Source organism: Cryptomeria japonica, chromosome 5 (genome assembly GCF_030272615.1).
Source record: "Cryptomeria japonica chromosome 5, Sugi_1.0, whole genome shotgun sequence".
Classification (NCBI taxonomy): domain Eukaryota; kingdom Viridiplantae; phylum Streptophyta; class Pinopsida; order Cupressales; family Cupressaceae; genus Cryptomeria; species Cryptomeria japonica.
In genome coordinates this window covers 242835903-242863343 of record NC_081409.1, presented here as the reverse complement: position 1 = coordinate 242863343, position 27441 = coordinate 242835903, and the positions used below count along the sequence as shown (strand labels likewise).

The 27441-nt window shown below is 35.2% G+C and overlaps 1 protein-coding gene across 2 annotated transcripts in view; it reads right to left on the bottom strand.

Moving 5' to 3' along the window:
- LOC131028828 (uncharacterized) overlaps positions 1-25237 on the bottom strand; it is a 49973-nt gene extending 24736 nt beyond the window's left edge. For both annotated transcript variants that reach the window (XM_057959179.2, XM_057959180.2), the window contains exons 1-2: positions 24767-25237; positions 12655-14053 (exon numbers count right to left, since the gene is read on the bottom strand). In XM_057959179.2, the coding sequence (XP_057815162.2) occupies positions 12655-14053; positions 24767-24849 (1482 nt within the window). In that variant the 5' untranslated portion in view covers positions 24850-25237. The remainder of the gene's footprint in view (positions 1-12654; positions 14054-24766) is intronic.
- Between the last annotated feature and the right edge of the window lie 2204 nt (positions 25238-27441).

The following is a 27441-nucleotide window of genomic DNA, read 5'->3' as shown; positions in this document are numbered from 1 at the left end:
TGTTTATGTCTAAGTATTGTTGGTTAAGTCTGCTAACAATTATGCAATCAGTACGATCGTTACTGTGCGACGTTCATCTGAGACTATAAACTTAACACTCCCTCTTAGTCTCAGAAGAATAGGCCTAATACATATCACTTTAACTGAGCTCAACACTAATCTCATGAGAATCTCATCACCGAGGTGTGAAGTATCAACGTGTGATACTAAGGATATACTCACTTTGATATCCATGTTATGATATGTGCACTGACATTAATACACTTACATAATGTCTACCATAACTTACCATATTACTGATATTCAAATTGTATGATTAGTTTATATGATCTTCCAAACATTTGTAAGATCGTCACCTTACAATGTTTAAATACAAGTGTTCATTAACTAGAGAATCATCATCCTTTAGTAATGTACACAAGAAAGATTATAAATTTCATATACTCATTTATATGAACAAGAAGTTTATATAATTAAACATCTTTATATATATCAATAATTATATTTTAACCATACCAAGAAGCCTCCTGAAGTGATCAATTTTCGCTCTTGCTAGAGGTTTGGTGAGAATATCAGCTGTCTGATCTCCTGTATTGATATATTCCAACTTTATTACCTTTCTTTCTGTCATATCTCTTACATAGTGATATGGAATCTCAATGTGTTTGGATCTATCATGGAAAACTGGATTGACTGAAAGTTTAATGCAGCTTTGGTTGTCACAATGAATGATTGTAGGTTTTAGGCTTTCACCAAATAATCCTACTATCAGTTTCCTCAACCGAACTGCTTCTTTTGCTGCCATGGATGCAGCTATATATTCAGCTTCTGTAGAACTCTGGGTTACAGAAGATTGTTTTCTGCATATCCAAGATACCATAGCTGATCCCAAACTGAAACATAATCCAGAAGTACTCTTCTTGTCTGTTACGCTTCCAGCCCAATCTGAATCAGAGATCCATGTAGGTTCAATTCAGTGTGTTCATAGTGAAGTCCATAATCTAGAGTACCTTGAAGGTATCTCAATATATGTTTTACTGCTACTAAATGTATTTCTTTGGGCTCAACCATGTGTTGACAGAGTGCATTCACTGCATAACATATATCAGGTCTAGTATTGACAAGGTACATTAGTGATCCAATAATCTGCCTGTATAATGTCGGATCTGCAAACTTGGAGTCTACTACTGCTTCTTTTAGTTTATGAAGATTTGTTTCCATAGGGGATGACATTGACTTACAATTCAACATTCCAAATCTCTTTAGAATGTCAATGGTGTATTTACCTTGATTTAGATAAATACCATCTGGTCTTTGCCATACTTCTAATCCAAGAAAGTAATGGAGTAATCCTAAATCCTTCATCTCAAATTCTGAAGCTAGTTCTTGTTTGCATTTTGTAATGAGATGATCTTCTCCTGTAATTAATAAGTCATCTACATATAGCATCAACATCAGCATTTCACCTTTGACTGTCTTAAAATACAGATTTGGATCAGCAATGTTCTTAGAGAAACCTATTCCCAATAAGTAACTGTCAATTCTTTCGTACCATGCCCAAGGAGCCTGTTTTAATCCATACAGTGCTTTTTCTAACTTGCATACATGTGCTTTTGCATTATTTACCACGAATCCTTCAGGTTGTTCTAGATATACTTCTTCTTCAATTTTCCCATTCAAAAACGCAGTTTTTTCGTCCATTTGATGAACTTTCCATCTTTTAGATGCTGCTATAGCTAGGATTGTTCTGACTGAAGTGGATCGAGCAACAGCTGCAAATGTTTCTTCATAATCAATTCCCTCCTTCTGTGAGAAGCCTCGAGCAACAAATCTTGCCTTGTGTTTTCCTATACTGCCATCAGCAGCATGCTTGATTTTAAAGAGCCATTTAGAGGATACACAATTTTCCATACATCATTTTTTAAGATAGATTGATATTCCTCTATCATGGCATTCTTCCATACTTGTTGTTTAAGGGCTTCTTCTGCATTTGAGGGTTCAACATTTATGATTTCTGACATTAGAGTCACATAGCTAGAAAATCTTGAAGGTCTTTTGCTTTCCCTAACTGTTCCTCTTGGTGCTGCATAGGTTTCTGCTTCTTGTACTATTTTGGTGGCCCATAGTGGTCTTTTCCTGGGGTTCTCAGTAGTAGTGTTCTTTTGTCCCAATGTGTTTTCCTCAGGATGCTCCCTCTGCATTTCAAAAATAGAATCTTCCTCCAAATTTATGGAGTTGGTTGAAGTCTCATGTGTAATGGAACTTCTTGTTTTGTTAATAGCTACATCTTCTTCAAATATGACATCTCTGCTTAATTCTATTTGTCTTTGACCAGGGATGTATATTCGGTAGGCTTTTGAAGTTTCACTATATCCTACAAAAATCCCTTTCTGCCCACTGGGTTCTAGTTTAGTTCTTTTCTCCTTGGGTACATGAATATAGACAGGACATCCAAATATTTTGAGATGGCTAATATCAAGTTTAGTTCCAGCAAAGACTTCTTCAGGAGTTTTGTCAATGATATGAGAGTGAGGACATCTATTTTGAATATATACAACTGTGTTAGAAGCCTCCCCCCAAAGTGCAATTTCTAAGTTCTGATCAAATAACATAGCCCTTGCAGCTTCTACTATTGTTCTATTCTTTCTTTTTGCAACCCCGTTTTGTTGAGGATTATAGGGTACTGTGAACTCCCTCTTAATCCCAGCATCTTTACAGAATTCTTTAAATAAGTCTGAAGTGTATTCCCTACCATTGTCAGTCCTTAGTGTTTTGATTTTTCTACCAGAACGGTTTTCTGTAATAGATTTGAATTCTTTAAATTTTCTAAGTATCTCTTCAGATTCCTTGCTTCTAAGAAAATAAATCCAAGTTTTCCTAGAGAAATCATCTACAAATATTACATAGTATAATGAATCTCCTATTGATGGTTCAGACATAGGTCCACATAAATCAGAGTGAATTAGTTTTAAAACATCCTTAGTCCTTCTAGAGCTCCAGGGAAATGAGCTTTCAATGTTTTTCCCTAGTGCACATCCCTTACAAGTGCCTAAATGAATTTGATTTAATTTAGATAGTCCTGTGACTAATTTCTCCATAGAGGGTAGAGCACGAAAGTGTAAGTGCCCTAGTCTTCTATGCCAAATTTCCGTTCGATTTGTGACTTCATGAAAGAAAGTCTGATTTGGCTCATTACACAATTCATATAGATGACCTTGTTTGTAACCAATCACTTGTGCTCTTTTGAAGGTGGATGATTTTGGCCATGCCATTACCTTTCCTTCTATGAATGAGACCCTGTATCCATTATCTTCAAGCGCAGAAATAGAAACTAGGTTTCTTTTGATTCCTGGTACAAATAGTACTCCGGTGAGTTGAACTGAGATTCCAGACTTTAATTTTATGGTGCATGTTCCGACACCTCTTACCGGATGTGCAGAATCATCTCCTATCGTTACCTCCTCATTAGATTCCTCTTCCATTGAGTCTAGTGATTCTCTGAATCCAGTGACATGCCTTGACGATCCACTATCTATCACCCAAGTGGTAGATTTGTTTGAAGCTTGACTTGAAAGTGCAGAGTAGAATACAACCTTCTCAGATTCAATTTCTGACTTCCTCCCTACTTCGGTGAATGATGCTTGTTGTTTTACTTTGTTAGGACAATCGAATGACATGTGTCCGTACTAGTCACCTCTGTGGCATTGAATTTTTGACATGTCTCTCTTACTTTTCCCATGGTGAAATTTTCTTTTCTTGAAGTTTTTCTTCTTACCTTTCTTATGAGAGTCAGTATTGAGAATGTGAAGATCCTGATCTTTAGTTTTATGATTGCCCCCTTTTATTTGCCTTGATTCTTCTAGAAGACAGTCTTCCCTTGGTCAAATTCTGTATAATTATCTCTTGCATTTATGCCTTGTTTGAATGATTCCCAAGAATCAGGCAACCCATCTAGAGTAATCATTGATAGTTCCCTTTTCTCGACATGATAATCAAGTTTTTGTAGTTGATCACTTAGAGAACCTACTCTCATGAAATATGAATTCATTGATTCCCCTTTATTCATGCTTATGTGGTTTAATTGTCTTTTTAGAGCTAGGGTTTTGCTCGTATTGTTTATTTCATATGTCTTCTCTAAGGTTCTGTACATTTCATATGCTTTATCATGTTTTGATATAATTGGTATTATATGATCTCTAACTGCGTCGATAATGATTTTAACTGCTTTATCATTTCCTTCAGTCCATATAGATTTCTCTGGTTCAGCCTCGGGTTCAGGTTTGTCTTCTTTCACGAATTTGTCTACTTTGTTCTCTTTTAGCACGATCATAATTCTGACTTTCCAAGATGCAAAATTTGTTGCTCCTTCAAGTCTGTCTTCGAATCTGATTGTGTGCGCCATTTTAATGAGTCTTTGTTTAATTGTAAACTTCTCCCTTAGTCTGTTCGGATCTTTGAATAGTTAGGCTCTGATACCATGTAAATGTTAAACGGACTGTTAGAATAGTTTTATTTAATCAGTTCTCTGATCTCTGTATGTTGTTAATTCGATTTTATTCTTCTATCGAATTGCCTTTGTTGGTTTGCAAATTACATATATCTGTGACTAATCTCTGCAGTGATTTTATTACTGTATGTAATAAAATGAATCTTTGGCAATGTCAGTATGGAGTTTCGTATTTATCCGTATACTGGTCGCCCATACTCTGTTATCTTTTCTTTTCATCTGCAGGGAACATGTTTGGCATCTATATATCATTCACATATTGGATCATGCCTCCACAGGGAGTCACGATCCTATGTGGAACCATCGTGGTTCCACATAGGGTCGTGACCCGTGTGGAGTCACGATCCTACCCAACATTGGCGTCAACAATTGAAGAGATACTTAGGATGTTTGTTTATGTCTAAGTATTGTTAGTTAAGTCTGCTAACAAATATGCAATCAGTACGATCGTTACTGTGCGACGTTCGTCTGAGACTATAAACTTAACAGTTTGTTGTAGGCTGCGCCAAAATTGGGTGCCTAAATGAGTACCTCCAGTCTAAAAAATCCTTCATTCCCTTGGAGCTTGCACTATCCCTGTTAAGTTGTGAGTATATCTTTGGCAAAGCAAGGGTTAGTTTATGGAAATCTGTCTACCCGCAACACCAACCATTACTACCATTGCACTTAGGATCCCTAAAACCTATCCCTTTGCTTTTTTATTCCCCCAGTCTGAGAATCACAGCATCGTCAGATGCAGGCCAGCTTGTTGCATACGTAAGCCCCTTTGTGTTACCAACAAGACACATCAAACCACTGAGCTATCCCACAGTCAAGACCTGACATTTGGAACATTGAGGTTATCCCCTTTGATCATCTAGAACAGCATTAGGGATTTCCTTACGCAAGAGAGGATAGGATATTCAGCATTCTATTCTGTGTTGACCAAAGAGAGTTGGTAACATGACTTTAGCTATGTCAACAAAACTCTCACCTTCACTCAAAAAAAATGGAGAGCTTAGATAGTCAATTGGAATTGTAGTGACTTGAATGGAAGTCTAATTTTTGCTGATGATTTTCAATCAACATAATAAATATCAGGTTATCAGTTGTCCTGTTGGCATGTTGATGCAATATTGTACTCTATGATAGTACTATCAGGATTCAACTGTGTAGTTTTTGAGTCAAACTCATTAACCCATGATTCATGAGTAGTGGTTTACAATAACCCATCTCTCATTAGAATGAATGGAACACTTAACACTCATTGCATCAAGGTGATGCTCACAGAGGTAAAGCATTGGGCCTTCCCGGGAGGTCACCCATCCCAGTACTACTCCAACTCAAACGCGCTTATATTGTACTCTATTAGTTCAAATCTCATAGAAAACACTTCCCCAACATTCTACAACTCATTTGATTTGTTGTGAACTGCAGTTTGTATAAAATTTATGCTTTTTAAGGAATTCAAATAATTTTTTATTTACTCAATTTAGCCAAGTTGATTTGTCCATGTCAAAATTGGGTCTGATCAGTTTTATCAAGTCACAAATTTTTGAACTATGCCCTAAAGTAAAGTACAGCCTAAGTTTATAGTCCACATAACTCACAAGTTTTTAAACTATGCACAGTTTATAGTCCACCCTCTCTCTTGAGTGTATGTTCAGACTTACTTCCTAATTCATAGAATTTATTCTTTGAGCAGGGCATGAGACTGGCAAGCGTCCTTATTTGACTCTTCAGTACCTCCAGAGCTTGCTTCTGAATTGTAATTGCGTAAAACAAGACACATATCATGTTGGTAACTTTAGAGCTTGATTTCTATTGACCATTAAGAATTCTATTGATTGTTACCATGTGCAAGATTAGCTTTAGATGTGAGAGAAGTTTCTTGAGCCTCCTTTGGTTCAATGTCAATACCTCTTTGCACATATGAAGTGGGTACTCCTCAACTTTTTATCAAATAGGGTGCTGAGGAAGATATTTATCAGAAGTTCATTCAAAAAATCCAGCTATATCATGTAAATATGTACATACGTTTACACTCTATCTTTAATATAATAAAGAAAAAATCCAGCTATCTCCTAAATCTGTAAATCCCAATTTGACCTTTATTGTTGAAGGCTTCCTAAAGATTTTGGATGGCCTTATTGTTTGGTTGGATAGCCTACAAAAGCAATAATAAAATGGTATGGTTCCCACTTGCCTAGCTCATGCTGGGTTCACAATTTGCAAGTTTTAAAATAACACCATATCCCTCAGAAGGGCAATATTTGTAGACTGCTCTCTGCACTAGCTAGAGATTAAAATGCATTTCAAAGTTTAGATTCACCATCTAATGTATGAATCACCAAATCTCTTACTTTCTTATAGAAAGTCTAGGAGATCTTATTTGTATTTTTCTGTTACCCTGAGAAGTGGTGCTTACCTTTAGATCTCACAAAATAATGAACCTTGGGAGTCAGCCCCTATGGCATTCTCCAGGACCAACCAAATTGATTGTATTGTAATTACTGCCCCAGCTAGGTTAGTGGGGGTGTTTCCCTGTTGTTACTGTACATATTGTAGCGGACAACACTAGCCACATCAGAAACTGATCCAACATCAGGGTTGTCAGATATACCAGATGACGGAGTCTGACAGTCACTGTACCATGAATTCAGTCCAAAGCTCACAATCATGGCTGCAAAACTATCTGTTTTTTCTTTTTCTGGTCATATATATGTCTCTCTGTGTGTGTGTACACATGTATATATGTACACATATATATATATGTGTATATGACATATGTATACATATATGTTTATGTATATATAGATTAGAGTACAGTAGAGTGGATCATCAGGTTCACAGGCACCTCCAGAGCTCAAATGACAACATTGAAGCAATAAGCATTTCATTTATCATATTGTTTGATTGTTCCCCTTATTATTTCAATTTTTTGGGGCTTTTATACTCAGTAGCACATACATTTGGTATGAACATTTAGTTTAATGCTCCTCTACTGCAACAAGGTTCAAGTTTACATGTACATTGAATTGATCGAGGCAAATATTACCCAGGTCCCACAGCACTCAATTTAGTTCAAATTACACACAAGTCCAAGTTTATAGTTGCATGTATGTAGGTCCTGTCCAACGGAGGGTGGTTAGTAGAATTGAATAGTACAGGTGTATCCTGTAAACACGAGCTTTAAGATCTTCCACTAGTGTCATGTATATGGAAATTTACAATATTCAAGGTTAGCAATCCAAATTTCTCCCACAACACTGTCTTTCTTACTTGTATGTTTCTACCATGATGTTCTACTAATATACATGGAGGATCAACTGTAGCATTTGAATATTTTGCCAAATCTTACTTTAGAAACAGCATATATAAACTTATACCTCCAACCAATTATAATTTTTATCACAGGCAACAAAGATGCTCAACTGGAGTAGATTTGACTTTTGGACTTTCCTTCCATCGTGGAAACCCTGGACTTATACCACAGACTCATAAGAATCCTCAAAATTTATATGCAATAGATAGCCTATGTGCCCAGGAGCACAAGAGTACCAGATTCATAAAAATTAGAACAAGCATGATAAACCCATAGATCCTTGGGTGAATCCATAGATGTTTTATTCACTAAAAGTCCATCTGAATTGACCAAGAGGCACACTTGGTATGTAGAACAGTAGAAGAACATCCAAGTGAGTAAATAAAAACTAAAAGGTGCTAAAACCACCTCTATGCACTTACACATACATACACTTGCTACCAGTAGGGATGCAAAATGTCTATGCATTGGCCCATTCACATAATATGTGATGTCCCCTTTTAATTAACTTAGCTTATGCAGGAACTATTATCATTTCCCAATGAAGATATAAAATATTTTAATAAACGGACCATGTATTGGCAAAATACAAATAATAAATAAAATAATCACAAAATAATATTAAATTGTGAGTATCTCTAAATGGAGGCATGGATTTCCATAATGGAGTTTTTAACCCTCAAGATACTTAGCAGCTACATCATGACAAGTGAATTAATGTGGAGCTGCAATCTAGCATTCAAGACAAAGTGAGGCTACTTTTGAAAAGGATTCTCGTTAAAATCTGAATTGTTGATTTTTATGAGGAAATGGGGCGTTGGAATTTGTGCCTTCCTACTTCTATGAAATAAGGTGATTTCCTAGCCTTAGATATAAATTTGATATTTCATTTATCTTTGTCATAGATTGAACCTTCTGTTTAGCAATAAATTCAAGGACAAAAACCCTTGAGTTTAAAGATCGAAAAATGAAACCCCTCTGGTTTCCAAAAGGAAATCTCATCCAGAGATTGTATTTGTGCTAAAATCTTTTATTTTGTTTTTTATGAAGTATCTGTATTTGAAGCAAGAAGATATTGTTATAACTGATATAATTCATATTTGTATGTTGTTTATTTGAAGTTTTCTAGTATATTTGACTAATGCGATTCAGCTCCAGCATATTTACGAAGATTTCTATTGTTTGTGAAATCTATTGCCATATCGTTCATATATTGTTATTTCATAAAATTACAATATATAAAAGTTGATGCCCATCCACCATATGCTCTCACTTCACTAGGAATTGAATAATAATATTTACACACTGTATGCTCTCAACTCAACCTCAGATCCTCAGTGATCAAAAGCCATTAGTTCCGCTAAGCCCGTGTTTCTACAAAAAGAAGAAAGATTAGAAACTGAGACTACTTGCACATTTGACATGCTTTTCCAAGAATATCAAGAGAAATCTGAAGACTTTCAAACTATCAAATATTTATTTCATCAACACTTGGAGATATTGAAAGGAGTTTCCTACATAAGCGAGGCCAAAGGAGCAATCAAAAGGACAATGGAAAAGAACTGAAGCAAAAAGTGAACAAATAAAATAAAAGATACCTGCTCACAATTGGTTGCAAAAGCCACAGACCTACTTCACACTCAATCATATGATGGACGAAGATGCCATCCAATTTGCCACAATTGCATTTGGAGCGCATTACTTATGATTGGTGGCACCATAATTTGGTTACACAAGGGCATGGCCTTGTGCAGAATTTTGATGATTTCAACAAGAGGCTCTTGGATAGATTTGAGCATAATGATTAGGAAGAGAATTTCAGAGAGCTTGCCAAAATCAAACAGTAGACCATTCAGTAAATGCATATGTAGCATAATTTCAGCAAGTTGCAATGGTAATAGCCAACATGTCAAAAATAAGATCACTTTTCTCTTTGTTGAAGGTCTATATGAACCACACAACGATATAGTTAAGCTTTTGCACCATCATCTCTTCAAGAAGCTACCAAGAGGATTTGACACTTAAGCCATCTAGACAAATAAATTTTCATCTCAGCCAAGACCACCCACTTAGTCTACAAAAGGGCCATTTTCAGAAAGCAGGATTCACACCCTCAAAAACCTACACAGCAGCCCTTTACACCAAAGAAGTTGGATGATCACACCAAAAAAAGAACTTACAAGGAAAAAGGCATGCTTCTCTTGCAAGGAGCCATGGGAACCTAGTCATAAATGTCTTGCCAAGGGCCAAGTTCATTGAATTGAAGTGGTGTCTGATGAAGAAAATGATCCTAAAGAAACAGGACTTCAACAAGATACAGAGGATCAAATCACTGAGCATTAATCTGAGAAAGCAACAGGTGAAGAGGCAAACAGCACACTCGTAGCTCTTCACCACAATATCACCCATTCAAAGGTTCATGGGGAGTTAAGTGTTAACCAATGGATTATGGCAATTACGAATAAAGGAGCCACCCACAAATTCATTAAGGCTTGGTGGTCAAAAACAGGTTGAAGGCTAAGGACTTCGCAAAATTCAATGTCATTGTGGCTAATGGATCCACTATTCTATGTACTAAGGAATTCGAAAACCCAATATGTTTTGGGTGATTACAAGGTGTGAAATGATTTCTATGTCATGGGATTAGAAGAAGCACATATGGTTGTAGGAATACAGTGGTTGCATTTCCTTAGAAAATTTTCACAAAATTAACGATCCATGGAATTAAAATTTCAATCTCAAGAGAAAGCTATGGTTGCTGCAAGTAATCATATTTGAGAGTATGGAAAGGGCTTTTCCGAGGAGCAAGTTACAATTTTAGCTGGTTGCTTTGTGATGAAAGAGTTGCACACCACTTCATCTTTCGGTAAGCACTGTGGTTATCATATTAATATTCAAACCATTTTGGATAAGTATTAGGTGATGTTTAGTGATATGCCTGCAGGTTTCCCACTAAATAAGGGATTCCAACACATCATAGAGTTGGAACCAAGCTCTGAGCCTATTATGATAACCCCTTTACAGTCACCCCAGATATATAAAGAAGAGATAGAGAATGCCATCAAAAAACTATTGGAAATGGGCCACATCAGACCCAATTCTAGTCCATTTGCACCATCGATGGTGCTTCTCAAGAAAAAAAGATGGCACAATAAACAAGTGCATAGACTGCAAGGCCTTAAACAAAAAGAACATCAAAAATAAGTATCATATTCCTGAAATTGATGAGTTGCATGGGTTAGTACTCCTCCAAGACTGACCTGAGATCTAGCTATCATCAAATCCATGGATGAGATGAGGGAGTACAGAAGATAGTTTTCAAATGTCACTTTGGACACTTCAACTTCCTAGTCATGCTAGTCAGTTTAACAAATGCCTCAGCCACTTTCCAGTCTTCCATGGGTCGTGTTTTCAATAATCATTTAAGAAAATTTGTTTTAGTGTTTTATGAAGATATATTGATATAAAGTAAAACACGGGAAGATCACTCAAGGCACTTGGATACAATCCTTGAGATATTAGAGCAACAAGCTCTCTTTGATAAGGAATCTAAGTGAATTTGGGATTATATAGATCGTGTGCTTGGACAATGTCATTACTCATTGTGTTTAGTACAATCAACTAACAATTCAAGAATGAAAACCCTTGGATTCAAAGATCGAAGGGTGAAACCCCTTTGGTTTCCAAAAGGCAATCTCATCCAAAGGTTGTATTTGGGCTCAAAGCTTTTGTTTTGTATTCAATAACATATTGCTCTGTTTCAAATAGACAGCATACAAAGGTGAATCAAATCTGTAATATGTTATAAGATTTACAGGAAATAAGATTTATCTCCAGCATTTGGTTGAAGATTTCTATTGTTCAAGCAATCTATTGCCATATCTTTCATATATTATTATCTGATAAAATAAAATATATAAAAATCATTATTCATCCACCATATGCTCCCATCTCACCCTTATCAGACCTTGCTGATCAAAAAGTGGTATATATTTCATATTAAAAGTTGTTGAGGTCATTACATTATAAACTTGTAGAGAGGGCCATCAGCTACATAAACATTACGCTTTTTAAGCTTAACTCAATGCCTATCTAACTGCATCTATTCTCCAGATTTCTCAATACAGGAAACAAACTCTTAATGTAAATATACTCATCTGCTTTGCAATTTGATTCAACTACCATAGAAGGGAATTTTCAGAGCCCAGGCATTGGCCTATAATGAACAACGAACAACTATGAATTGCCAGCTGTGGAAACACCAACTACACAAGCCTCGCTCTGCTTACATCAATTCTGATTAAAAAAACTGGCAATTTAATCTCCTATAAGAAGCAATGAAAAAGACTGAAAACTACAGAATTTGCGATCATAATCCAGGCATCTTAAGTCATTTCAACTCCATTGTCTCTAACTTCGTGGTCTTTGGTGCAACACATGCATGTTACCTTAGCATTGCACCAAATGCAATCGGCGAGAAATTAAATATTTAACAAAATTGCTCTTATTTTCATGGAAGATAAAGTTGTAGTAACTTTCCCACTCTCATCGAAAACAAAATGCCATTACATATATGCTCTTAACCATAGAAAAGCATGGGGGATACCATAGCACTCTGATATTCCACTGTGCTTCAGTTTCAGCAGAAAGCTACACAAACATCTATACTTTCTCTCCTTACAAAGTATTAATTAATGAAATTAATTGTTGATCAAGAAAACAGATTTAGAAGGAAGGTCGTTTTTGAAACTTAAGCACTTGTATCTTAATGGCTAATAATAGAATACTAAGACAAGAATAAAGTAGAATTAACAGCAGTCAGAATGTTAAAAAGAAAGCATACCAGTAGCATCTTCAGAAGAGTATGTGTGCCAATGTGAGCTAGTGATTTATTAATTCGATCATTTCCGTCTGGTTGATCAACATAGCGTGCCACACTTTCTCCCTGTTCATAGGTCTCCACCAAAACTGCTGGGTGTACAAGGGGATATAAGGGCTTTGGAAATGAGACATCTTTCCACCTACGAAAATTGTAAAGAAAGCGGCTCAAATGTGCAGCTTCTCTGGCAAGGTCAACTTGAGATAACATAAAGACAGCAAATTGTTGTACACTTTCGTCAAGTCTTAGCCACTTCAAAGCAGGCACCATAGAAGAAACCTTAGCAACCCAATTTATTATCACAAAATCCCTTCGAATCACTTCACTAACTCCTGGATGCCTGACTTTCACTGCAACCATCATGGGCTTTACCTTCTGACCAGGATATCGAAACTTCAGAGTAGCTCTATGCACCTGGGCAATACTCCCAGAAGCCACGGGTTCCTCTTCAAAATCTTCAAAAATTTCATTAATCTTACGGCCAAAAGCCTTTTCTATAGATTGACGTGTATATGAGAATTTATGTGCCGGTGCTTGTGTATGCAATTTTGTCAATTCGTTACACAAATCTCTTGGAAAAAGATCTGGACGAGTAGCTGCCCATTGGCCCCACTTGATAAACGCAGCCCCAGCTCTCTCCAAAGTTTTGTGAACAAGCTGCAGCCAAAGTTGTCTATACCTCCCCCCAAATATATCTGCAAATGGAGAAAGAACAATAGCTGGACTGAATAAAATTATCAAATAAAAAGCCCTTACTATCAAAACAATTCCCTCCATGAGTGACCAAAAACTTGTAGCAATGGTGCCATGTCTATTGAGTGCTTGACCATTTGTAGAAAAATTTGCAAGTGTCTCTTCTGATTCAGCCAACCTATTATGTGCCCAGGTAGCTTCCCCGATTATCAGAGCTAAAATTCGAGGAGCAAGATGTGATCTGAAACAAGCCAAGCTTACAGCACGGGCAATCCTATTAATAGGTAAAAATGTAGGCCCTCCATAGCAACACATCAGTGAAAGTCTCCTCCATGCAGCTTGAGCATTGTAAGCCATACCAGGACTTTCTGTCGTTGAAAAAAATGCTTTGGAATTCTCTGGCCAACAATGATTTTTCCTAAATTTTGAAAACCGTAGAAGAGTTGGGATGGAATGTGCAAATTTAGCATTTTCCTGCATAGATCCATACTTCTCATCTATCCTACACCAATACGATTTGTACTGTGAATGATAAAATCTGAGATGATTCCACAGAATTGCAGGAAACCCTGGGGAAGATGGATTTCCATGTTTCCTTACTGCTATATCATGCAAAGTTCGAGTTGAGAAACCATGTCCTGCTTTCTCAATGGATCCATAAGCAAAGAACCTGCACCCAAAGCAGTTCACTTCTTTATTATCTCACTCTCTATATATTTATATCTATCACAGAAACACATCAACACATAGTCATAAATATTCAGTTCACTCTCATTTCCCTGCATGAAATGCTTCTCATGCAAGCAAATAGCATGTCTAGAATCTAGATAGACAAAATATTTCAACCTTTCTGGAAAACTTATCCAGAAATAGCAGTCCAAATAAGGTCTAATCATTCAATGAATTCCAAGTATTCCAGAAAGGTTGAAATATTTTGTCTAGCTTATCCAGACAGGCTATTTCAAGACTGCTGCAAATAAGGTCTAATCATTCAACGAATTCCAAGTTTTCCAGAAAGATTAGAATATTTTGTCTAGCTTATCCAGATTAGACCTTATTTGAAGCAGGATCACACCCTTCTTGTGAATTGTAAAGTATGTCCAATATAACTGAAGGAGGCATTCACTTGATTTTCATTATTTTCAGATTCTCGAGACAGTGAAACCATCACATATCTTTTACTGCCACTTAACTTTCAAGACACTTCTATTCCTAAAATGAGTTCAGAAATATTTTAAACTTGAACAAAATCACCAGAAATAATATAGCTAGAAGGATTCACACCCTTCTCACGGATTTAAAAGCAAGTCTACGGCAATAGAAAGAGGCCTCAACGTGATTTTCATTATTTTCAGATTTTAAAAATATAGCAAATTGATAATGTATCTGTTGTTGCCACTTAGCTTTCAAGACACTTCTCTTTCTAAATTTAGTTTAGATCTTCTTGCAGTTGATCTATACTGTTTTAGGTTGCTAATTTTATTTCATTTATATATTTATGTTGATTTATGCAGACTGTTAATCTTGCATAGAGGCATGTTATTCATGTGCATTTTATATAATATTGAAAAATAAAAAATAACAGCCATAATAATAAAATGTTAGTGTCCTAGCCCCCTGTTGAAGTAATAATCAAAAATAAGATAAATCAAATAAATAGCAAGTGAATCCCTCCTATCAAGGGCAACTTTAATTTTGATGGAGCAACAAGGGGTAATATGGAGTTAGCTGATGCTGGGATTTTATTGCGGGATGAGCATAGCAAGTTTGTCAAAGGAGTTTTTCTCATTTTAGGGTGTAAAACTTAAAATGAAGCAGAAATTCTTCAGTTATCGGAGGCAATGCAAATGGCCAAAGTGATGGGATGCAAGATGTGTTAAAAGTTGAAGATGATTCTTAAGAGGTTATACTGAAAGGGCAAGTTAATGATTGGAAATTAAAAAGCATTTTAAAAAAAGTTCTGATGGTAAGGTGAAATTTTTTGTCTACATCATTTAAATATTGCTTTCAGGAAAGCAACAAGTTTCCAAATAAGTTAGCAAATGCAGAGACCGATCAATTTCCCTTCTTAGCAAGGGTTAGTTCGGAATCATTGGAATGGCACCTAGAGGAGTCTATTCTATATGACGGTATATCTCCATGTAGAAATGCCATTGGAAACAACTGAAAGGAATTTGTGGCTCCTCAATTATCTTTAAAAAGTGCTAGTACTGTCACTCTGTGTAGATCTGTTTTCATGTGCAGGATGGAAAGGAAACAGAAAAAATCATCTTTAAAGGATAATAGAACCATGCTAAAAAGTAGACGGAAATTGGCAATTCTTTCAAAAGCAACCAAACATTCACTATTTAACAGCTGGAGCACCCAATCGGGGGGCACCCAAAACTCAATATCCCATATACCCATATTTAACATTATTTATTAATAATGGCAAGGTCCTCCTCAAATAGCTTCCGCATTGTCTTGAAAGTCAACTTGTCACTCCTTATAAATGACCACTCCTCTATGGAAACAAATGCTGATCCAATACAGGATAAGGGACCCAGTGAAGGACAGCTAATCCTAATAGCCTTACACAAGCGATCCTCACAAAAGTGCTTTTTAGAAGCAATAACAGCAAATAGTAACTTTATTCACCAATCCTGATTACACACTTGTCTCACCCATCTCTCAAACTCTACGCAAAAAGATATAAAAGTATTAAATTGCAACTAGTTCCTTCCATGATCCCTCTCTTCTATCCTGTACTTTCATTCATTGATCTCTCCATCTCACATCTTCTATCTAATAAGGGGCATATTATATAGTCTCTCTACACATTCTCCTATCTCCTATTCCTTGGCTAATTCATTCTACTTTGCTATACTCTTTTCCCTAACTCTTTTTTGACATCCCCCTTTTTCCTCATATATATAGCCTTACCTTTCCTTATGTCTTGAATGCTAAAAAGGCAAGAGTCTTTAAGACTCCACAATCCCACATATAAATTTCCAAAGGAACCACCAGGAATTATTTCTTATCATGCAAACCTCTCCTCAATTCAACATCCATTGGATTTTTTATTCTGATTCCATCCACTATGATGTGCCACGAAGGTGTATGCTAATCAATCGAAGACCCCAATAGATAACTGATTAGTTGGTGAAGATAATGGTCTTCAAATTAAAAAATGCAGCGATAATCATATGCTTCAGCTAAGTAAATGCCAACTAAACACCACCAGAATAGAGAGGTTGTCAAGCCACTATGAATGCAATCCTAAATCAATTAGGAGTTATGTCGGCTACCAAGGAAATAAATCGCCCATGTTGAATGTTGAAACCATTGCAAGAATCTGCAAAATTGAAACACTATGACCAAAATATCTCTTTGTAACCATCACCCAGCATGAAAGAATGACACTTAGTATAAAAAAGAATAAGTGTCACATGCATAGCAATGCCTCCACCTCAACTTGGAATAGGTGCTCAAAATATGATAACTGTTGACTATTGTAGTCCACCATATAATCATAAATGCCAAAAAAATTGCCTATGCCCTCATTGTAACTAAAAAAAAAAAAATTAAATTTACCACACCAAAATGAATGTAATGTTGCCTAGAAAAATATCACATAGGCAGATAAACCCTTCTTTAGAAAAAACTACAGAACATGGCACATGGATGTGTGGGTCCCAGTTCGGAGCATACGTCAAATAAATGGTTCCCACAAACAAACAAATGAAATTGAAAAAGTTGAAAACCAGAGATGAACCACTAAATGCCACCAAGATTGCAACAATATTGGAATGACAAGCCAACAAAGAAACCTAAAAATGCACGCCAAAATTTAGAGCGCAAACTAAAAATTAGACGGCCATTTTTTTTTGGGATGCCTTTGGGCCCAAATACTTTAGCATCATACACCCCCTTAGGTTGGAATCAAATTTTATTGATTGTTGCAACTATGTCCCAGCTCATTGCCCCTATTATTAAATTTATTTATTTTTCTCTATCCATATTGAGGAAAATAAGGATCGGGCCTACACAAAGTGGCAACATTATAAGTCTGTCGTTCCCATAATTACATGCATACAAGCAATGAGATGCTTGATGTTCAAATATAAACACCCCACCCAAGTCCTCTAGAAGAAGTTTCCACTCATCCAGGGTGGAAAATCAACTAAGGATGTAATATGCTAGCCAAAAGCCTTTTTGAGGCAAAACACATGGGAAACATTATGAATCTAGCTACCAGTTGACAACTCCAACTCATAAGCCACTTCAGTAGCCCTTGTAATGTCTAGAGCCAAAACAATAACACAAATTTCATCCTTAACCTTCCACAAACATTTCTTATTCGGATAACAACTCTATTAGGCCCTAGTATTCAATCAAAACTTAAATAGACTAAAATTACTGTTTTTTGCATCAATGGTATCATTACATTTATGACAACAAATGACAATCATAACTCTCAATCTTCTTATTTTAATGAACAACAAATAATAGGTGTAAATCTCAATCTCTTTCTTATTACAATAATGATTGTATTACGTTCAAATGGTTCTATAATATCAGTAATTACAACAACAATTCATAATAGAAATGGAAATCGAATCGATACAATGCAATTGGGGACCACATCCAATGAAGCTCAAATACAAACTCTATATGAAATCGCCCTCTAAAATCACTAGGGTTTTCATCCTAAAATTTCCACCCTCAAACACAAGTGCTCAAAATGGATTTAAAAAAAAAATGGTTAAATGTTGACGATCCTCCCAAATGAAAATTCACTCTTTTATATGCTTCACCAACAAAACAAGTAGGCCACTAAACACACCCACAACTTCAAATTTGAAAAATGATCATGGGTGTGAATGATTCCACTTTGAAAGTTATGGTGCCAAAAACAACATACCGAAAACAATACAACACGTGCTTGAGAGTTAAAAGGGGAACATAAACACAAATGATAAAATCAAAGACCAAGGGTCAACCATACCACAAGACTCAAACTACAAGTCAAGGCCTCAAGAGTCGAGCAGTAGACATGCCAATAAGGGCAAGTCTAGAAGTTCAAAAGTACAATGATAGGTCAAGGGATAGATGGATAAGTCCAAAACTCCAAAAAGAGTGAAGAGATGAGTTAGACGGAAAGCCATATTCAAGGAGCAAAAACACACAACAAATAGAAACAAGGAAGATGCAAGTAAAAACGTAACATGTACAAACTTAGATTGATTGGAAATGGGGCATAACTACCCTTCTCCAAACTTTGTATGGTCCATGGAAAAAAGGTTTGAACTTTTTAGTTCCACTTTGCTTAATAGAATCTTTCAATACAATGTCAATTTGCATGCAACTACTATTGATTTTGGGCTTTGTGCAAACGACTTTAAAGTGACATCAAAATGTCTTAGCTATGTTTCACCAAAACGCTAGTTGTTGGTACTTTGTTGCCAAAAAACACCAAAGCAATGAAGGTTAGTACATCATATCCATATAATGACACAAATGAAGTCATGCCAATGAACAAGTGATGGGTGGTGTTGTAGCAATACTCTCCATGGTGTAGCCACTTGACCAATGCTACTTGTTGATTTGGGACATAATTTCTCAAATATACTTCAACCCACTTTTTCACTATATTTGTTTGTCCATCCATTTGTGGGTGATAATTGAAACTAAGACTAGGCTCAATACCAATCAAACAAAACAATTCCCAAAAGGAATTGAGGAAAATACTATTTTATCACTCACAATAATCTTAGGCAAGCCATGTAACCTAAATACTTCTCTGAAATATAGATCAACTATCTAATGAGCTATGAATTTTGTAGGGATGGCAAAGGAAAGTGCATACTCATTTAACTTATCCACTACAACATAAATGCTATTGTAATGTCCCTAATTTGAAATATAATTTAATAATAAATAATAATATAAATAATAAAATTAAAATACAAAAGAATAAATATAAAAATTAAATTAAAATATAAAAGAATATAATTAAACATAATTAAAATTTGATTAAAGTTAATGAATGGTCAAAAGGCATGAAATGATAAGTTGTGACTCCCTCAAACGTGAGATATAAAAGGGAGAAGAGAACTCAAATGAGAAGTGCAGAACTGATTTAAATAAGAAATGCAGATCTGATTGTGGAAGGTTGTGTCCCTTTCAAAGGGCAGAAAGAATGAAGAGTTGCACTTTTTCAAAGGGTGCTAATGGTGAAAGGGTGTGTCTCTTGCCAAAGGACATAAATGATGAAGAGGTGTGACCTCTCCCTCACATTGAGAGATATAAAGGGAAGGGATCAAAAGCATCTAGTGACAACACCATGGATCAGATCAGATCAGAACTGTTATTAAGTTACAGGCAGTAATATTCTTGTTTTGGGTAGTATGCATGGTATGCACTTAATATGTATGCTTAACATATGAAGCCTTTGATGTTATTATAGAGGATTTAATAGTATTATAAATATTGATGATATATATATTAATTATAATTATTATAATATTTTCTGGAAACTACTCTGCAGTAATATATATTATAATAGCACCTGAAAATAAATAAAAATATATAATATATATTTATAATGTCTTAATCAGACAAATAACAATACTAGATTGTAAATCAGAAAGAGGTTATAAACAGTAAGAAGAATTTGTTTATATATAATTCTTGTTACTACTGTCAGTATTTAAGAAGTTGGGAATTGAGATGTTTCCAAAGAGGGGCAGTCTAAATCCAAATAATAGGGTGATTCCCAAGAGAGGGTGGGTATCAGCATCCCGAGAACCTTGAGGGACAGGGTCCCAAGATAGGGTAAGGACTTGGATCTGTAAAATTTGAGGGAACCTATTGTATTTGGTATCTAAGCAATTTGGTAACATTCACATCCTCTTCTTCCTTAAAACTGAAGTAGTAATAAAGTTTGACACTTGCATTAAGAATTATGGATGTACGATAGATGAGCAAGTTACTTATTAATTAATTAATTAATTGAACTATGGAATATCATTGATTTGACTCATGTTAAGATAGAATTGTCTCCTAATCAATTTAGTTTAAGTCATAAGTACATTGAAATAGGTTAATTATGGTTAAAACAGGCCTAAACCTAGTAGGGGACATTACAGCTATTCTTTCCATTTACCTTAGGGAGGCTTGTGATGAAGTCCATGGACGCACTTTTCCACTTCTAGTTGGGAATAGGCAAAGATTGTAGCAAACCCATAGGAAAAACATGTTCTATTTTAATTTGTTGGCAAGTTATGCGCTGCCTAATATGTTTGAAATATCTTCCTAAAGGTCTTTCCAAGAAAATCATTCTCTTATCTCCCAATAAATATTGTAGAGCCCAAGTTGTCAAGCAATTGGCACATCAAGTAAGGCTCTCAAAATATTTTCCTTCATCTTACATTTGGAAACCAAGAAAATTCTATTCTTGTAAAAAATAGGACCATCTACTAGAACCTATCATGCTTCACACTTTCATCTAGAATGTTAATGGAAAAGGTGTTCTTAGAATATTCTACCACGATAGAAGCATTCCAATCAACAGAAATAGTAGAAATGGAACGCGGACCAAGCATTCAAGAGAAAGCATTAGCAACTACATTCTCTTTACCTTTCATGTAATCTATATCAAAATCCTAAGCTTGAAGCTTACTGACCCATTTGTTCTATTGATCATTCAAGCCACATTGGCCAAGGAAGAATTTCAAGCAGTTATGATCAATATTCACCACAAAGTAAGTGTTAAAATGTGCCCAAAACATGCATGATGGAAAGCATCTCTTTGTCCTAAATGGAGAATCCTATTTCTAAATCTTTCAATTTTTGCTCTCAAATGCTATGAGATACCCTTTTTTGCACCAATATTGCCCCAACTTCCTCTCCAGAAGCATCACATTTTACAACAAATGGCTATGAGAAATATAGAATATACCTCCTATAAGATCTCTCATTACCTATTACCTCCTTCAACTTCTCGAAGATCTGTTGGACAATACCACTCCATGAAAAACCTCCCTTTTTGCTCATATTGATTAAGGGTCTCGTCAACTATGAAACATCCTTAATAGACCTCCCATAGTAATAATTGCAAAGGCCAAAAAATCCTTGCAACCATGTCAATGTTGTAGGAGATGACCAAATTTAATCTTTTGTTGATCCACCCAAACACCTTGAGCACTCATGACATGGCCCAAGTACAAAATCTCTATAACCCAAACTCACACTTGGATTCCTTTACAAAGAAAGCTTGGCACTCTAACATTCCAAGAATGGTGTCTAAGTGCTTCAAGTGTTCACCTAGGTTTTGTTGTAAATCAATATATCATTAAAGGAAACCAAAACAATTTTCTTAATTATTTATTGAATGCTTGATTCATACAATACTAAGAAATGGTTGGCGCATTTGTCAAGCCAAAAGGAATGACCAAAAACCCAATGTCCCAAATGGCATCTAGATATTATCTTGTCCAGGTTCTCATCACAGTAAGGTATTATCCTCATCTAAGATCAACCTTTGATGAATAGATACTACAATCTATGCACATCCTCATTGTACCATCTTTTCTCTTTATAAGCACAATAGATACTACAAAAGGGCTATAATTCAACCTAATGTGACCCATCTCTAACAATTTGCTTATAGCCTTATCTATTTCTTCTTTGTACATTTGTGGATGGCAATAAGAGGTGGTCATCATAGGCTTAGATCCTAGTTCCAACTCTATGATGTGTCAAAATTCCCCATCCAATAGTAGTCCTAAATGTAATTCACTAAACAACAACCTACGCTTATCCAAAATATTTTGAATATCGACATGATAAGTGCAATACTTACCCAAGGATGAATTAGAACATTTGCCTTTTTTCACCAAGAAGCTAGATGCCCAGGCAAATTGTCCCTTGAGGAATGTCCTCTCCATCCTCTTAGTTGTGACCACTCGTGGTGCTCCATTAAAAATGCCTTTAAGCACCATGTTTTTCCTTCTTATTTGAAATTTAATTCCATAGTTCATTGATTCTGTGAAAGCTCTCGAAGGAAATGCATCCATTATATTCCTAAAGCCATGAGAGTCTCTCCCAATCCCACAATGTAAAAATCATTACATACCTTGTATCCAACAAGGGATTGATTGGAGTTGTCAGATCTTGGATAGTAAATCCATCAGCAACAATGACATTGAAACCAACAAAGTCTTCAGGTTTCAATCTACTATTAACAATCAGGCCTTCATCAATGAAGTTGTGGGTAGAGCCCCACTATCAATAAGCACTGTGATTCACTATCTACAGAGCAGTCCACACAATCTAAATGGGTGATATCGGGGCGCCCCTAGAAGAGTTGCAAGTGTACCACTGCTGGTGCTTGTGACATCCAGATTTTCTAGTTCACAGTCAATGTTCTGCTATTTTGTGACTTGTTGTAGCTCAGGTCCTCCATGATCTGACTCATCATCACACACTACCTCAATATAATGGACTTGGTTGGCATTTACCAAAGCATTGGTGACTAGGTTCCCACAGTTCTTTGCAAAAGGAACATAGCTTCTTTTTTCTCAGCTCATTTCTACGGGGATCATCAAATCTGCATTCTGCATGGAGAACTGTCAAATCCTTGTTGTGCCGCTCTATGATTTCTTCTTCTGGCTGCTTCACTTCTTTCTGTAAAATTGGAACTTTAGGTAGACCAAAATGACTGGCTGCCCTAAATGTCTCATTCACTCTTGAAGTAGACGATTTTCCTCAATCCTTATTAACAATGGAAGTAGTCATGGGAATGGCATTAGAAGTTTGAAATAGCATTAGAAGTTTGAAAGGCTTGGGTGAAAAAGGTTGATGAGCTCCTACTATCCATCTTCAAAGACTCAATGGTTTCGAAAAATGCTCTTTCTTAATCTTCTGCAGCCATCTCTTCTATATTCTGTGATGGTGGCATAGAGGTTTGTTGTGGCTTCCTTTGTTCTGTCCTCAAACACCTGATTCCTCTTTCACTTAATGACATACATAATATTTACACTTAGATGACCTCTAGTTAAATAATTTGGCAGTAGATTGCATAAATACTAAGAATATTCACAAACAAGCTGGAACTGAGTTTTCTTTATTCAAATATACTGGAATATTTCAAATAAACAGCATACCCCAATACTTACTAGTATGACAGAAAATAACCTTCAGCACAAATTACAACCTCTGGATGAGATTGTCTTCAACGAATCAGAGGATTTCTATCCTCTGACCTCCCACATCCAAGGGTTTTCGTCCTTGAAATGATGGTTGAACACATGGCTCAAGCCGTAGCAGATATCGTCTGGAAATTGGCAGTACTTTCAAAAGCAACCATTCACTTCACCATATAACAGCAAGAGGGACCACTTTGGAGCGCAAAACTCAATGCCACATAATCTCATAAAATAGGTTTTATTAATTCTGGCAAAAGCCTCCTCAAAAAGCTCCTAGGTTGTCTTGAAAGTTAACTTGTAACTCCTCATAAATGATTACCTCTTTATGGGAACCCACAGCCCCTTGTGTTGGGATTTTATTATAACTTATTGACTGTTTTATCTGACGTCCCAGATCGTGCCCACCATTAGTAAACTTGTTCTAACAATTTTTTTCATACAAATGCTTAGTTGGCACGAACAACAGGATACGGCAACATCCATGAAAGAATATTTTGCTGCATCTGTAGGGAAGATTGCTTCTGGGAATTTGAAGATTAAATTCTTCGCGTAATCTGAATTATTTGTGCATGTCATACCACATACACCACTTACTTCTCGCACTTGTTGCCCATGATGAATTCTTCATGACATAAACGCATATAATTAGTAAGAGTTGTGGACCTTAGAGACCTAATCATACTTTCAGTAGTCAATGCTTACTCGGACTTAGTTATTGACTTATTGGGGAATTTTCGACATGAAGGAGAACCTTTGTTGATTGAGACGAAGATGAGATAGACAAACAATGCCCGTGAAAAAAAAGTTCTGAGCACCTAATTGGCTTCTGCAGTGACACTACTTCAGGGGATTTATATAGAGTTTTTTCATGTTCTCTGAATGTGGGTATTTGAAAAAATTGCTACATTTTCCAGGCCAATGACCTAAGCGAGATTTCATCTGCCTGTAGCTATTTGAAAATTTTGCTATATTTGCGAATTCAGTGAGCAAGTAAAAACACCGCCATGTTCCCAAGTCAAAGAGCCAATTTCATGGTTTGTATATGTGGGTATTTGGAAAATCGCTCTATTTCAAAGTCAATGCCCATTACTGCACCTTTCTTCATTTTAAACAATGTGATAATGACACCATCAAAAATGTTTTCCATGATTCAAAATATGCAGCAATCTCGAATACCAATGCGTACAACTTACCTTGCCACAGGTTTGTAAATGGTAGTTCTAGTCTTAGGCCTCCAATCCGGTTCCTTTCTCAAAGCAACCAACCTCCAGTTCATCCTGTCCTTCTCCAATACAAATCAATTTCTTACTCGTTCGGCCAATATATTCTCTGTACCCCCTGAATCAGAAACCCCCATTGCTAGAGTTGATCAATAAAATACAGAAAACGATCGATTCATACAATTAGGTCTTTTCCTTGCAGCGTTTTGTTTTTTTTGTTTTTTTGTTTTTCTGAATGTGTTCGAGTCTATGAGCAAACAAAACCCTTCTACGATCTTTTGTGTGCGTGCTTTCTCCAGATAAATTTAAGGCGTAACGGGTAAATAGAATAGGATGCCAAAATAATTCTCTAGGCGGCTTGAAGCCCTACTAATTGTGAAGATTGCTTAAATGCTTTAAAAAAAAAAGGTTTAGAAGGTCAATTGGTTGTGTGGACCGTTTCTTCTCCATACAATTTCAAAGGTCTTGATTTGGTTTTGTAAAGTGCTGACAGACTACCAATAATTTATAAAGGCGACCTTGATCATGGAGACTTCTTCCATTTGAAAGGCTATATATGGATTTTTTTTTATTTGATAAAATTTTATCAAGAGAGTTAAATATAAAAGAATATCCATATTTGAAAGGTTATATATGGATATTCTTTTATTTGATAAAATTTTATCAAGAGAGTTAAATTTTAACAATAATTTTATGTTCCCATGTGGTATTTTAAGTATTTTCTGCTTTAAGCAATTATAATGTTCCAATGAAAAATTTATGGAAATAGAATATTTTCCTTTTTTTGAGAAGCTATTCTTTAGAAAATAAAAAGAGGTCGGTAAAAAAAAGGACAACAATTCTTTATTGAAAAATTAAGTGTCTTTTGCATGGAGCCATCAGTTCTATAAATTACTCTTACTAAAATTGTAGCCAAAATAAGTTAAGTGGGGCTTTGCCCTAAGTGTGGTAAATTTAGCAAAGAATCTTATATGGTAGAGGAAAAAAATATAATTTATATAGAAGTTTAATGTGGTTGTTTAATTTTGTTTGATTGTTTAATTTTTGGCAATATAATAGTTTTATGTAAATTTTAATTAAATATAAATGCTAATTTAGAAAAAAAAATTAACATATTTTTAGTACTTGTCGTTAGGCAATACTATTGTAATGAAAATTCATTTGTTGTGGTTATATGGTTATTAAAAAAAATTATTTAGACCAATAAACTAAATTTCACAAAAAGATAAATATTCATATTAATTTAATCATAAAACTAAAAAAACATTAAATATTATAAAAACGAGGATAATGAAACTAAATCATTGTGAAAAAATCCTAAGCAACATAAAAAAAATTGATCTAAAATATTCATTGCATTATAATATAATAATATAAATTATGAGTTTATTCACATGTAATATAAGTTATAAACATCATACTTCACTCCTCTCCCACCTCGCAATCTTATTTTCTTACCTTCAGTCTTAATAGGGTATAACTCTTGATAGCAAATCAGGGTTTGATTATACTGGTGATTCAAAGTAGATTACTAAATCTAGTAAAACAGGATTTTATCTATAGTTAACAATGATTGAGGTAAATAGTAATGTGTATCGAATCTTTAAGACAAATGTTTATGTAGTTATATTTTAACATTCTGTTATGTATACCCAGTAATTTGTATATTTACTTTAGATATTAGCAAAGCATTTGAACGTATGCATTTACTGATATTTACTCACACTGATGATATATATTTTAGAATACAAATCAATGAGAGTAATTCTAGTGCCACTTGCTGAGTTTCTATATTTTGCTATCCGCCTGTCATATCTTAAGACTATGGTTTAAAGGTGGTTTTATATCTCTTATTTATGTTCTGTGAGGATAGGTTTCACATGATAGTTTATTAAGATATCTCTCTAGATGGACAGTTAAAATTTCATTTATGATAATGGATTGATCGATACTAACAAATCTGCCTAGTGTTTGAGTAACTAACCATGCAGGCCAAACAGGTGTACCCAGAGCAATTAAGGGATACTTTATACAATCAAAGAACAACTTCAGAGCCATGCAGGTGGAAGTTAAGGGATAAATGATTTCTGAAATTTGTAAATTAGGGCTTGTAAGGGAGGGGTAAAATAGATCACCCCCTCCTGATCACCCTGGCCCGGGGTGTTGTTGTATTAAAATCTAGAATTTTTGTATATTAAGTCAGGACTAGCTGGACTACTCGCCTCCACTCTTTCCTACCGGCGCCGCACGAGTGGAGTAATGTAAACTTCAAAATAATTAATGAAAATTCTTGGCCTCGGCCTCTTACCAATCAAAAAAATATATATAAGTTATAAACATTTTAATGACATTTTTTTATTTATTAATTTATTAAAAAAAATCAGTTTATTTTTAATTTTTTTTCCAAACAAATCAATTATTCAAAGGTTTATTTTTACAACTTAAAAAATAAAATAAAAACAATATATTATTTTAATAATATAATTATTAATAATAATCAAAATCTTATATATTCACAGAATGAAAAAGTCATCCCTTTCTTTTTTCCCTTTTTAAGTACTTGCCCTTAGGTAAGAACAAAATATTTTCTTTTGTTTTATATTTTTCAACTTTTTTCTATAGTACAGATGCATGTTTTTTAACTTTAT